We start from the raw sequence: 12,888 nt of genomic DNA, 5'->3' as shown, positions 1-12,888 counted from the left end.
CCATTGTTTACCTTTGCTTTGTAACTGCTCTGGTTGATCTGCCTTCAACTGGCACAACACACAGTGTGCAGCTTGCAGCTTGCGGCTTGAGCTGTGCACTAAAAAAAATAAAAAAAATAAAAATTCTATTGTATTCTATTGTAAAATGAAGACAAAATGTTATGCTAGAAAATTGCGATTTTTTGGGGTTAGCAATGACGCTTTGAAATAATTAAAATCCATTTCAAAGGATACATTCACAAAAGCGGAGCCAACAAATTCATAAACTGACGAGGGTAAACAGATTCGTTGGTGGTGTCACAAAGAAAGGCAGAGTGACACCTCCTGCCGTATAAATGCATCTTCGTGTTAGCTAAACGGCATGACCTGCATGACACTTTCTGTTCAAAATGGTGAAAATCAACCTCAGCTTGCGGATGTTTGATTAAATGACAGTGAAATAAACGAGGTAAGGTCTTAAAATATCACTTCAACTTCATGATTTCTGTCGCTCTGCTGCCGTTGTCTGTTTTTTCCCCCAAAACTTTCATTCCAGATAGCTCTTATGATCAGAGCTAATAACAAACAGCCTGTCAGTGGATGCATTCACTGTACAGCTGCTTTACAATCCTAAAAAGTTTGTTATTAAAATCCTTATCTTTTCTCAGCCAGAAACCCTAAAATGTAACCCATGATCCACGATAGCTGCAGATTATTATCTCCTGATCATGTGGCATTACTTCGACATTTGTTACACAATATTAGCAAGAAAGGGGTTGGAACCAAATGAAAAGGGAGAGCAGACAAAGACTGTATATTTCTATTTGACTCACAGTTGTGTTTACTGATCTCTTTCTCTCTTTTCCAGGCTCAGGGAGTGTGTGAAGATGCCAGCCGGTGTGTCATGGCCTCGGTACCTGAGGATGTTTGGGGCCAGTGTACTGTCTATGTTTCTGGGGGCGCAGGTGGTCCATCAGTACTACCTGCCAGACCTGGTAAGGGACTAAATCTTTCCCAAGTGGCCCCCGTTTGTTGTCTGTAAATGTTCCAGTTTTGTACAGACAACAACACTGTGTGCTGCTACTGTTATCAAACATGGTGTATGTCTTTGCATAAGGTGACACATCCTTATGATGTGCATTCACCATAATGTCTCTAGTCATCAGCTGAAAATATGGTAAAATTACAAACCACTATACAGAATCAGTTTGTTATTTTTTTTTAATGGGAACAGGCATATACAATGTATAAACCGACAATACACTGACCAATAAACAAACAGACAGAAGACAAAAGACAGAGCAGACTCAACAACACAACAAAGACATGACCAAAACAGGACAGAAAAAATTTAAAAAAAAAATAAAAATAAAAACACGCACAAGAAAATAAAACTAAACTAAACTAAAGAACAAAACTACAACAAAAAAAGGATGTGAAACTACTAAAATTAAATTAACAGTAACTACTTAGTATACCTTCACTCAAAAGTAAGTTTTTCCCATTTTTTGTTTTCTATCTTGTCTTGATTGGATGCGATCATTTTTTCAAAAAGAAATTGGCGTCGCACTTTATTTCTAAAAAAAAACCCAAATTCAAAAGTGTTTTTGTTTGGGTCTTAAAAATAAATATTTTTCCCAAAAGGATGATCGTGTTCACAATCTGTGGGCAGTTTATCTCCAGTACTCCCAACAAAATATTTAATAGTGTAAATTCGAAGTGAATATTTTTGGGTCTTAGCCACTTTTGAATATCTAACCAAAGTCTGACTACATGTGTACAATAAAAGAATAAATGTAACTGATCCTCCACTTCTTCATTGCAACATTTACATAATGGAGAGTGGTTAATGTTAAAAATATTTAATTGTTTATTTGTGGCGGTAATTCTATAGAAAATCTTAATTTGAAAAATTCTCAGTTTGTTATTGTGTGTGTGACGGTGCTTGTTGTTCTTTCAGAGTATACCAGAGGTCCCACCGAGGCCTGGGGAGCTCAAGACAGAGCTGCTGGGCTACAAAGCCAGAGAGGAAGCTGTTGCTGCATTTCAGAAGTTTAAAGCAGAACAAAAGGTGGACTGATGTGGAATGATACATCCTGAATGACAGACACTGATGCGTCCCTGCGAGTAGAGTAATTTCCCAGAGAGAGAGTGAATGGATATCTTCTGGCTCTAAAAGGAACAGGAGAATCAGACGCTACGTCATCGGTACTTGGCCTTCCAGGATATATCTCATCCTTTTTGAATGTGTGTGCATCTGTGTAAGGACTGTCTGGTGAAATATGTAAAAGAGAACGCTTCATCAATACACAGCAAACGTGCTGAAGTTGATGGTTCAAAACATATTTTAAATAAAATATACCAAACTAAACTATCTTGATGTATAAAAACTGACCAACCTGGTAAAAAAAAGAAGAATAAAAAGTTAATTTATAACATATGTTAACATTTCATTAATTGCTGATAACACACCGATTGTAGCAGCATGCAGCTATGAGGACATCTGTCTTTTATCAATATATTTGTCCCATAACCACTCATGATTCCCCCAAATCTCACAATGTTATAAATTAAACATTTACACCACTGAGCAGCAACATTTACTAAGAAAGTGGCATGAAATAGCTGTCCCAAAGAAGTTAGGACAAGTCAGTGACAAAAAAGTTCTGTGTACAAAGGTAAAGCACCTCACAGCAACAACACAATACAAAGAAGTAAAACATGTCATATGGCAGCTTACATGAATAATAATAATAATAGCCTATATGATGAAATTAAATGCCATTTCAAGCCACCAGGTGAATATTGTTCACACTGCATGGGCATTTCAATGCAACCTGTCACAGATTGTGAAAACAAGCCGTCAATCCCAGTCTGTCCACAGCGCATGTCCACGAGGGGAGTCCAGAGACTGGAGCAACATCAACAACACAGACTACACCTTTATTCACTGTACCAAAGACGGTTTTGACTGTACAATGACTTGGTTTTAGAGCTGGACACTTATTGTGAGCTAATAATGGCAAGATTATCTGTCGTTTTGTTTAAATTTTGTGTAGTTTGGTTGGCTGATGTAGAAAGGAACCATGATGGCAATTAATTGAACACTTTAAATGAGAAATAAATGTGTAAATGGAAGTTTTAGAGTAGTATAAACAGTAGGCTAACTCAGCTGTTTCATTCAGAGTTGAAATTTGAAATAGACAAGGAGCCACTCGAGAAACAAATGTTGGAATGTAAATTTTAAGTTGATAAAGTATTTTCTCTGTAAAAAGAAAAAAAAGACGTGCGTGCGTGCGCAGCCGGTGGATGCGTATCCTAGCAACAAGTTTAAACAAATGTGCAGAGATGGAGATGGCGACGCCGAGAGAACAGGACGCTGATGAATATCTGAAAAAACACAAAATACCGGAGCTGATGGAGAACCTGACCAGCATGCTGTTCTTCTACAGACCCGGTTAGAGTCCACCCATCAGGTTTATCACGCTGCGCTGAAAAATGACTCGTTTTTTTAGAAAGGCAACTGCTAGCTTACAACGGGAAGGCATTATTAGTTAGCTTTTCAGTCACAAGTTCAGTCTTGTCATCATCTCTGTCAACCCTCTCTGTGCTGGACTGGATCTGTGCACGTCAACAGCACCACGAAGTAACGTTACAACTCACAAGACGACATGGTGTTATTTGACAGTTTGAAGTTACTTTTCTGTTACTTACTATTACTGTTACCAACAGTGGCAGGTTCACAGTGATGACAGATATAAATGAAATCATTTGTTTTTTCTTCAGTCACTCACATTAGTTACTGCTCTCTTGCTATTGTTCCAAAACTTCCTTCAAACATTCACTAGACTAGCAGTGTTTCTCAACCTTGGGGTCGGGACCCCACGTGGGGTCGCCTGGAATTCAAATGGGGTCACCAGAAATGGCTAGTAATTGATAAAAGAAACCAATAAAAATATATTTTTAAAACTAAATATTATTCTTTTTAAAATTATGATTAAAAACACCACACACAATCTTAAACAATATTCTATACTTTCACTTTCTTGAAAAATCAAATAAAATGCAGCATATAAAAATATCTGAGCTGACGCATCTTGATTGACAGCCGTGATCACAGAGTCGCCAGAAATTTGTGATGTCAAAATGGGGTCACGAGCCAAAAAAGGTTGGGAACCACTGGACTAGAGCACTGAAACAATCAATATTTTAACCTCTATAACTGTGGTATTAGTGATTGATTGATTGATTGATTGTCTCATTCAGAGAAGCCCAGAGAGTTCCTGGTTGAGCAGCTGGAAAAACTGAAGATTTCGCAACAGAGTTTTCAGAAAGGGCCAAATTTGTTTGACACCTCCAATCTGGATGCAGTGTTTGGCATACTGGACCCTGCTAATCAGAAACACATCACATTGGCACAATACAAGCACGGTGAGTACAGGACATAGACAGATTTAGACTGCACACGATATCACTAATGGAAACATTACTGTGTTCAATCCCACGTATTGACAGCATTGTATTTATTCTTACAATATGACAGTTTCACATGTAGTAGCCTATTAACTCATTAATTCATCTGTGGAACAATAGAATAACTCTCCCGGTCTTTTTCCCCTCAGCTCTGACCACTCTGGGCATAAAAAACTTCAACGCATGTCCTCAAGGTGCAAATGAAGACAGAATATCCCATGAGACTTTCAAAACAGAGGCGTAAGTACAGCTTGTAAAATCAAAACAGCACAACAAAGGCAATGTTCGCAAGCATTTCAAAATCCATTATGTAATGAAATTATTTAATTGGTTTCTCATTTTGTTATTACAGGATGGAAGGCCTGCAGAGATGCTCAGCAACATACGCACAATGGTGAACTTGGAGTACTGCATTCGGTCAAACGAGCACATTTTATACAAACGTTATTATTAAACTGCCTGAAACAGCTGGGATTCAGTTTTAAGAAAGTACTGACCATTCTTTTTAGACAGATGTCAAGACAATGTGGTGGTTTTTTTTGCCACAAACTCATTAATGCTTTGCAATCCAGTTCTAATGAGTTTCCCTTTTTAATGAAAAATAAAATACTGAAAAACTGTTAGTTTTATTCTAAATGATTACGGTATCTCTGGGACTGCTAATCTTACATAGACACTGATGGACCGTTTTGACCTCATGACTCTCTAGACCTAAACACTCACAGTGAAAACATGAGCAACAACTACACAACACAATGTCTAACAAGGTTAATGATTAAATACACTGAGAAATAATAAAGTGATGCCATCTTGGTTCATGCCCATTGTATGACTACCAAAGACACAAGTGTTATTCTTTTGTTTTCACTTTTATTTACAGTTCAATGATAATGATTTAAAACACTGCACCCTGGTTTGAATCCCGCATCAGGCAGCCCTTTCCTGCATGTTTCCTGTCTCTCTCTCCACTGTACTGTCGATTAATAATGATCTAATTAATGATCTACTAGTCATGATCTGAACACAAACTGAGGTTTTTGTAATTTATTTTATTCTAAAGAAATAACAGTTTTGTTAAATTTCTTAAAATTGACACAAAACATGTATGTTCAATATGAAGTACACATATTCACCCAGATCTCAAACAGAAACAATCACATTTATTTTTCTGCTCAACTAATCATCCAAATGTTACCTCTACTGCTGAAATAATATGAGCAAAAGCACCAAATCGTTACATTTTCTTTTAAATTCAAATTTCTTTATTTTTTATAGGGGGGGAAAAAATGGGTCATCATGAAACCCTTCACAGTGGCTTCAGTGTTGATTGTTAAAGGGATAGTAGCATTTTTTTTTAAAGTGGGGTTGTATGATCTACAAATAGCCCCTAAGTACTTTAATTGCAGTAGAAGACTCTCTGCACTCCTCCTGTTAGCAACGCCAGCCCATAATAGCCCTGCCCAGAGATTTACAACATACAGTGTTGTGAAAAGAAACAGCCTATTTTCGCGGCCTAAAAGAGGTTTTACGTGAAAAAAAAATACACAGTTCCATTGTTCGCTATAATATAATTTTTTCCAGCCCTTCAAAGTGCAGGAAAAACACAGTTTTTATTTGGACCTAACCAACTGCTGATCGGTGGGCGCTAACCCTGGGCGGAGGGATACGTGAGTTGGGTCTGTTCACAACACTGTATGTTGTAAATCTCTGAGCAGGGCTATTATGGGCTGGCGTTGCTAACGGGAGGAGTGCAGAGAGTCTTCTACTGCAATTAAAGTACTTAGGGGCTATTTGTAGATCATACAACCCCACTTTTTAAAAAAATGCTACTATCCCTTTAATGCTGCTAGGTTTGTGCCATTACAAAACACATTGTTTTTATAAACAATTAATATGTTTTGATTTTGAATAAATGTGGTTCATTGAGACTGGAAGTATCACATTTTATTTATGATTTATGCAACATTGTACCAACAGAAGTAGTAATGTGTAAATGGTGGCGATCAGCTATTTCATTTTCTTCTCATTGATTGTCATTTTGCAGCGTTGCCGTGCTGAACGCGCCGCGGCAGGGGGCGTGGTCAGGAAGTGACATGGCCGTCTCCTTTTACGGAACTTCTTCGCCTTTCCCCGGTGACTTGTAGGTTAAACTAGTTTTGTCTCTGTCCATACAAAGTTTCCTTTTTTCTTCACCGGGACAGCGCCCTGCGGAGCTCAGCATGGGCACCGTCCACGCTCGGGTAAGGACGAGTCTAGTGACCGTGTCAGCTGTGACATTGACCTCTTTGTGTGTTCAGTTATCTGGCTGCTGTGCAGTATTAAAGAACAGGCCCACTCTGTCCACTCCACAGCACCAAGGCTCTGTGACAGCAAACTCTGCAAATTCACTGCTAATCATGGCTACTCTGTAACTTTACAATGAAACGTAAACGCAGTAGAAAAGCACAGCGCACTAATGTGAAATGCAGGTGGCACCAGTAGTCTACTAGTCTCTCTCTCTCTGCATGTGTTCGGCTCATTCTCATTAGTGTGTAAGCGCAATGCCGCGGTGCAGAAATACATGACAGCTAAAAGACACGTTAACATCAAAACATAGAACTGACAGCAAGAGCGCTCATGATGAAGACTTATCCGTTTCTATTTAAGTATTATATTATTGGATTAATTATTGACACGCTGATATGAAAGCAGCTTATAAAGGTGGGAGATAATGTGCAGCACTTTGCATACTGTCATCATTTAGTTGTTGATTATTTTGTATACCGATAGTCGCATTAAATAGGCGTGGTACATGAATAAAGTATCAGCATTTCATTTAAATAGGTGCAGTGCAGGAGGCAAATGTAACAAGTCACTTTCCACCACTGCATTGAACTCATCCTGTACTGGACTTTTGCCTGCCTTCTAGAAATACATAGCTTTTATACAGTATGGGCCCATAGGCAATATAAACTGTTCTTTTAATTGTTTAAATAATAATGAATCATACAGATAAATAATTCAAACAGAATTTTTTTACTCTGTTTTTCTGTCATGCTATTTCCTGCTATGGTCTTTTGTAGAGCTGAAACAATTTATCAATTAATGAGAGAGAACTGTGATGGACACAAAGTATTCATTGATTGATATAGGAAATAATAATGAGATCAGTCTATAGTCAAAAACTTTGATAATGACGATAACTGTTAGATAAAGCTCTAAACTCTTGAATGGCACTTGGAGTAGACTCAGTTTTAATTGGTATAGCACTGTAATAAATACTTACATGTTTGTGTTGCAGAGCCTGGACCCTCTGCCCATGCGTGGGCCAGAGCTTGGAGTTCAACCAGACGACATCGACACTCCAGAGCTCGATCAGGACCCAAAACAAGAAGTTCTGGAAAATAAGGATGTAAGATCTGTTTCAGACAACTATTCCACAGCTCTCTCACTTGGACTCTTCTCTGTCCTGTTGCCTGTTCCTCACACACTCTTGTTTTTTTAGGTTGTGGTTCAACGAGTGCACATAGACGGGCTCGGGAGAACCAAGGAGGACCTGTTAACTTATGAAATCGCAGAAGTATTCCGGGCAAGAAATCTGATTGATGTAGGTGAACCCAGCAGCGCTTAATCAACTGAGTTCAGTGTGTCTGTTAGAATGCAGGTTGTTTCATCAAAACCTGATTTAATTTGTGGTGCAGGTGATGCGAAAGTCGCACGAAGCCCGACAGAAACTACTGCGTCTCGGCATCTTCAGGAAAGTTGAAGTTGTCATCGACACCTCACGAGGTACTTACTATCAGTCATGATGCAGTCTAATGTTCATACAAGCATATGCCGGTTTTCAAATCAATTCACATCTTATATTGATTAATATTTTGTGTTGCAGCATGAAATGGGGTCAGTAATGATTGTCACCAGTTGAGACATTGTTTCAAACTAACAGTAAAGTATGTTTTATATTCTCTCTGCCTTCTGTTGTCTCCAGGTGAGCATGCTCTTCCTAACGGCCTCGATGTCACCTTTGAGGTCACTGAACTGAGGCGGATGACGGGCAGCTACAACACCATGGTTGGGAACAATGAAGGAAGCATGGTGAGCACTATGATGTTTCATGTCAGCCTTCACTGAAAGGCCACATGCATGTTTTGTCATTTAATGAAGGTGTCTCATACTTTGACACAACTTTATTTCCAGGTACTAGGCTTGAAGTTACCTAATGTATTTGGCCGTGCAGAGAAACTCACTTTCCAGTTCTCCTACGGCACCAAAGAGACCTCCTATGGCCTGTCTTTCTTCAAACCCCAACCTGGACACTTTGAGCGCAAGTAAGATCCAAAAAGCCTCATGAATACATTTGTTCATACAATCCAATCCTGCCATACATGTTTGAATGTGTGTTTATTGGTTTATTCTTTTGTCCTCATGTTACATAATCATCCATCATGAGCACAGTGGTTGAGGTTGGACTCCTGCTACTTACTGTAAGCCTAAAGGGACATTGTGTAACTTCTCCTGTTATCTATTCACGAAAATTGATTATTTCGTTCAAAAGTTTGTCAGTAATCAGTAATCCCCCCATCAACAAACTGAAGTGTTCCTTTCAGCTCTGAATGAGCCGTTCATATCATTCATATCTCCATGGAGACGGTAAGCTCGGTGCTGCTGCCATGTGGTGTCGCCATGTTTTTACGCTCAGTGGCAGCGTGACGGTAGGAAACCACGGAAACTCAGCGGAGACACCGGAGCTGTCGGCTCAGGTGGAGGTGGCGTCTGTGAAAAGTCACCGTGGTAACGCAGTGAGGAGGAATGGAGCGTTACACTGATGCTGCATTCACCTGCAGTCGGGCAGACGGCCGTCGGTAACAAACCAGATGTCATTTTAGTCACAGAAGTCGAGAGAAAGCTGGTAAAACGTGGGTCAGATAAACAATACCACATCGCCATGACAACATATTGTCACGTGTATTGTTTTGCCTCGTGCTGACGGACCACTTGTTTACATAGAGGCTTGTTTATGCCGTTACGTGCAGCGGCTGTCGTCCGTCTGCCGTCTGCCCAATTTCACGTGAATGCAGCATGAAAAATACAATTGAGTTGCTTGCGATATACAACTGCAACGCTAGATTGGAGTAATTCCTACACAATGTACCTTTAAGAGTTGGATCATCAGTTAGAAATTAGAAGGCAGTCTATTCCAGCACAACTCATATCTCACTTGGAAATATCAAAAGAATGGGCAGCCCACATCAAAGCCCATAAAGATATTGGGGGAAAATAACTCCTTGAATTCCTTTAATATCCTATATATTATGATTACATTCATTTTATGTAAATCTTCCTTATCAAATCATTTTTGGCATACTTGCAATACCTTGGTGGTCCACCAGAGGACAGGGGCCTACAGGTTGGACACCACTCATGGATGTAGTTTGTCATCACAAGGAATCCTGGCAGGATATTGAAATCTCTTCTTTTTTCATTTTCAGTGTCTCCATCAACCTTTACAAAGTAACCGGTCAGTTCCCATGGAGTTCGCTGAGGGAGACGGATCGAGGCGTCTCTGCAGAAATGAGTGTAAATACTTATTTCTACTCATGGGACAATTTTTCAACATTTCACTCAATTAGAAAATGTATGAAATCACGTTGTTGCTAAAACAAGTTTTCAAATAGAATTTTATAGAGCCTTTATTCTCTAGTTATTATAAGTAAAAATGTGTAATGTTACAGTGTATGTTTTATTTTCATTTACTGCATGAGGTGTGTACTGTAATAACGAGGTGTCTTATTGTTAACTCACCACACATAGTTCCCTGTGTGGAAAACCAGCCAAACCCTGAAGTGGGAGGGAGTGTGGAGGGAGCTGGGCTGTCTGGCTCGCACCGCCTCATTCGCTGTCCGGGAGGAGAGCGGCCATTCCCTTAAGTCCTCACTTTCGGTATGTGTCACCTGTTTTACATTGAATATTTTATTGTAGGATTTATACTGTATTTGTATTATCTGTCAAACCTGTTGTCCCGTTTTTCTTCGCCAGTACAATAACAATGTGTGCTGGGGAATGTGAATGCTGGACTTGAATTATGTTGAAAAGTGAGAAGAAACTGAATATTCAGAGGGAAACTGGTTATTACTTGTGTGAACAGTGACATTTTCTTTTTCCAGCACGCTATGGTCATCGACACCAGGAACTCCTCCATTCTTCCGAGGAAAGGCGGCTTGTTGAAAATCCATCAGGTTTGTTCTTCACCATTGAGTCTGAGCTTGTTGAAACGCTGCGTGAAAACAATATCACTGATGTTGTGGTTGCGTAGGAACTTGCTGGTTACACTGGCGGGGATGCTAGTTTCCTGAAGGAGGACTTTGAGATCCAGCTCAACAGAACACTCTTCTGGGACTCAGTAAGATTCTACGTTTTATGTTTCTGCCTTTTATCAAATTATCCTATAGGTTTAGTTTAACTTAAAGCAGTTTTACCGGGCCAGAGTACAAGAAAAATTTGGAAGATCTATCAGTTTATTTATGTGCAATAATTAAGTACTGGGAATGAAGAATGAATTTACTGCAATATACCCAGTTAAGCAGCAGCATTAACTGAGTAACAGGGTAATTAACAAAAACACTGTTGCAGCTCTATATCCAGGCAAACAATTATTCTGATTAAATACAACAGTTCTGTGCACTTCTTTGTGTCAATTTTCTGTCTCTGTGATTATGTGTGAGTCAGCTCTACTAAACCTTTTCACTTTCCCTCCAGGTCCTTTCTGCCTCATTGTGGGGTGGTTTGCTCCTACCCATTGGTGACAAGCCAACAAGCATAGCAGACAGGTACAGAAAGCAGACAGAACAGATAGACCCAGCTTTTCAAAGTTTTATTGTGGCCTCCCCCCTTATTCAAAATAGAGACATTTGTTAAGTCTGTATTTTAGTTTTTTTTTTTTTATAAAGTAGCATCATTTAAAGTATGATATTGCATGATTATCACTAGATTACTGTGATACTGTCATAAAACACAACACATACATACAAATATGCATATGTCAGTCATGTATTTAGATAAGACTAATCTCTCAGAGAAGGCGTGCCTCACAGTTTGAAAACCTCTGAATGAGACTGGCCGTCAACATAAAATAGAAACTTCAACTGTAGGGTCAGAAAACTCAAACCTGTGTGTTTTTGTGTCCTAGGTTTTATCTAGGTGGCCCAACCAGCATCAGAGGGTTCAGTATGTACAGTATGGGCCCACAGAGTGAAGGTGAGATACTAACTTGGCTAACCGGCTTGGTAAGCAGAATAAAGTCTGGTGGTTAATTGAAAGCTTGTGTGCTGGTATTACTGGTATGGCAGGGGACTACCTGGGAGGAGAGGCCTACTGGGCTGGAGGCCTCCATCTCTACACCCCTCTCCCCTTCAGACCAGGCAGGGGGGGGTTCGGTGACCTGTTTAGAACACACTTCTTCCTCAACGCAGGAAACCTTTGTAACCTCAACTATGGTGAGTCATGTATTTTTTTTACATAGATACATTTGAATTTTTTTTGGACTTTGGACTTGGTTTGTTGGCTCAAATTTGAGAAGAAATTACTGATGTGTGCTTCTGTGGGTATTTTTTTTGTTGTTGTTTAGCTTAATTGGTTGTATGTATATGTCATGTGTTTTATTCAGGTGAGGGGCCACAAGCACACTTGAAGAAACTGGCCGAATGTATCCGCTGGTCATATGGACTGGGTATTGTGCTGCGGTTGGGAAACATTGCCAGACTGGAGCTGAATTACTGCATTCCCATGGGAGTCCAGAGTGGGGACAGGTAGGCCTGGTTTGGGGGGGGGATTTTTGTATTTCACCACCTGTCAGATTTACTTCAAGAACATTTCACATACATGTTGCAACCATTCATTCTAGAGACTTTTGGACCAGATTGTTCTTTATTATATACAGTATATTGACTTTGGATGGTTTTCTTCTCTCTTGCAGGATATGTGATGGTGTTCAGTTTGGTGCAGGAATCAGGTTCCTGTGACTCCACGTTTGTAGAATTCGCGCTTCCTTGTTCTTCACCTTCAGTTGTATGCCAGAAACATTTAACTGGAAGGAAATTTGCTTGTACAGAACTGTGTCTGAAACTGCATTGGTTCAATAAAAGTGTTTGCACTGACTTTCCTTATTCATGTATCTGTTGTTATCATGTGCTGTTACTGGTCAAACACACTAGGCTACTCATGGTCAGATTTGAGGCAATGGGGAGGCTCTGATTGGTCCAGAAACAGTCATACAGAACTGTCCTCAGCAGAAAGAGGGATTAGGGTTGTGCAGCAGATCTGCCTCCCACAGATGTATAGCACATATACAGTGGCATACAAAAGTTTGGGCACCCCTGGTCAAAGTTTCTGTTAGTGTGAACAGTTAAGCAAGTGAAAGATGAAATGATCGCCAAAAAAACAAACACCCTTTTGCCATAT

General features: G+C 39.7%; 3 protein-coding genes across 6 annotated transcripts; all 3 read left to right on the top strand.

Annotated features, from left to right (window-relative positions):
- Positions 1-302: 302 nt before the first annotated feature.
- Positions 303-2,403, top strand: uqcc6 (ubiquinol-cytochrome c reductase complex assembly factor 6). 2 transcript variants are annotated; one of them, XM_085780555.1, is made up of 3 exons: positions 303-448; positions 848-974; positions 1,940-2,386. In XM_085780555.1, exons 2-3 carry the CDS (start codon positions 867-869, stop codon positions 2,057-2,059), a joined length of 228 nt encoding a protein of 75 aa, XP_085636681.1. In that variant the 5' UTR covers positions 303-448; positions 848-866; the 3' UTR covers positions 2,060-2,386. The 2 variants fall into 2 exon arrangements, with proteins under 2 accessions (XP_085636681.1, XP_085636682.1); XM_085780556.1 differs by having other exon boundaries at positions 324-453; positions 854-974; positions 1,940-2,403.
- An 885-nt stretch (positions 2,404-3,288) lies between these two features.
- Positions 3,289-6,598, top strand: efcab10 (EF-hand calcium binding domain 10). Of its 2 annotated transcripts, XM_085778368.1 has the most exons (5): positions 3,289-3,436; positions 4,246-4,410; positions 4,602-4,692; positions 4,805-4,895; positions 6,497-6,598. In XM_085778368.1, exons 1-4 carry the CDS (start codon positions 3,289-3,291, stop codon positions 4,848-4,850), a joined length of 450 nt encoding a protein of 149 aa, XP_085634494.1. In that variant the 3' UTR covers positions 4,851-4,895; positions 6,497-6,598. The 2 variants fall into 2 exon arrangements, with proteins under 2 accessions (XP_085634494.1, XP_085634493.1); XM_085778367.1 differs by lacking the exon at positions 6,497-6,598 and having other exon boundaries at positions 4,805-4,984.
- Positions 6,577-12,584, top strand: samm50 (SAMM50 sorting and assembly machinery component). 2 transcript variants are annotated; one of them, XM_085778364.1, is made up of 15 exons: positions 6,577-6,692; positions 7,733-7,843; positions 7,937-8,038; positions 8,133-8,220; positions 8,420-8,526; positions 8,629-8,759; positions 9,921-10,008; positions 10,243-10,371; positions 10,596-10,667; positions 10,745-10,831; positions 11,188-11,258; positions 11,618-11,685; positions 11,778-11,924; positions 12,095-12,236; positions 12,404-12,584. In XM_085778364.1, the coding sequence occupies exons 1-15, from the start codon at positions 6,672-6,674 to the stop codon at positions 12,447-12,449; spliced, it is 1,410 nt and encodes a 469-aa protein (XP_085634490.1). In that variant the 5' UTR covers positions 6,577-6,671; the 3' UTR covers positions 12,450-12,584. The 2 variants fall into 2 exon arrangements, with proteins under 2 accessions (XP_085634490.1, XP_085634489.1); XM_085778363.1 differs by having other exon boundaries at positions 11,618-11,687; positions 11,771-11,924.
- Positions 12,585-12,888: the final 304 nt, after the last annotated feature.

This window comes from Trachurus japonicus, chromosome 6 (assembly GCF_045865225.1).
Source record: "Trachurus japonicus isolate A0001 chromosome 6, Traja_1.0".
Taxonomy (NCBI): domain Eukaryota; kingdom Metazoa; phylum Chordata; class Actinopteri; order Carangiformes; family Carangidae; genus Trachurus; species Trachurus japonicus.
Note: the sequence above shows the minus strand (reverse complement) of the source record. Positions and strands in the feature narration are given on the sequence as shown.

Bases quoted from the DNA above. Each gene is read 5' to 3' on its own strand.
- uqcc6 (XM_085780556.1), top strand. From the start codon at position 867: ATGCCAGCCGGTGTGTCATGGCCTCGGTACCTGAGGATGTTTGGGGCC. The intron at 975-1,939 runs GTAAGGGACTAA...TTGTTCTTTCAG, and splicing joins AGTACTACCTGCCAGACCTG to AGTATACCAGAGGTCCCACC.
- efcab10 (XM_085778368.1), top strand. From the start codon at position 3,289: ATGCGTATCCTAGCAACAAGTTTAAACAAATGTGCAGAGATGGAGATG. The intron at 3,437-4,245 runs GTTAGAGTCCAC...TGTCTCATTCAG, and splicing joins GCTGTTCTTCTACAGACCCG to AGAAGCCCAGAGAGTTCCTG. The intron at 4,411-4,601 runs GTGAGTACAGGA...TTTTCCCCTCAG, and splicing joins ATTGGCACAATACAAGCACG to CTCTGACCACTCTGGGCATA.
- samm50 (XM_085778363.1), top strand. From the start codon at position 6,672: ATGGGCACCGTCCACGCTCGG. The intron at 8,760-9,920 runs GTAAGATCCAAA...TTTCATTTTCAG, and splicing joins CCTGGACACTTTGAGCGCAA to TGTCTCCATCAACCTTTACA. The intron at 10,832-11,187 runs GTAAGATTCTAC...CTTTCCCTCCAG, and splicing joins GAACACTCTTCTGGGACTCA to GTCCTTTCTGCCTCATTGTG.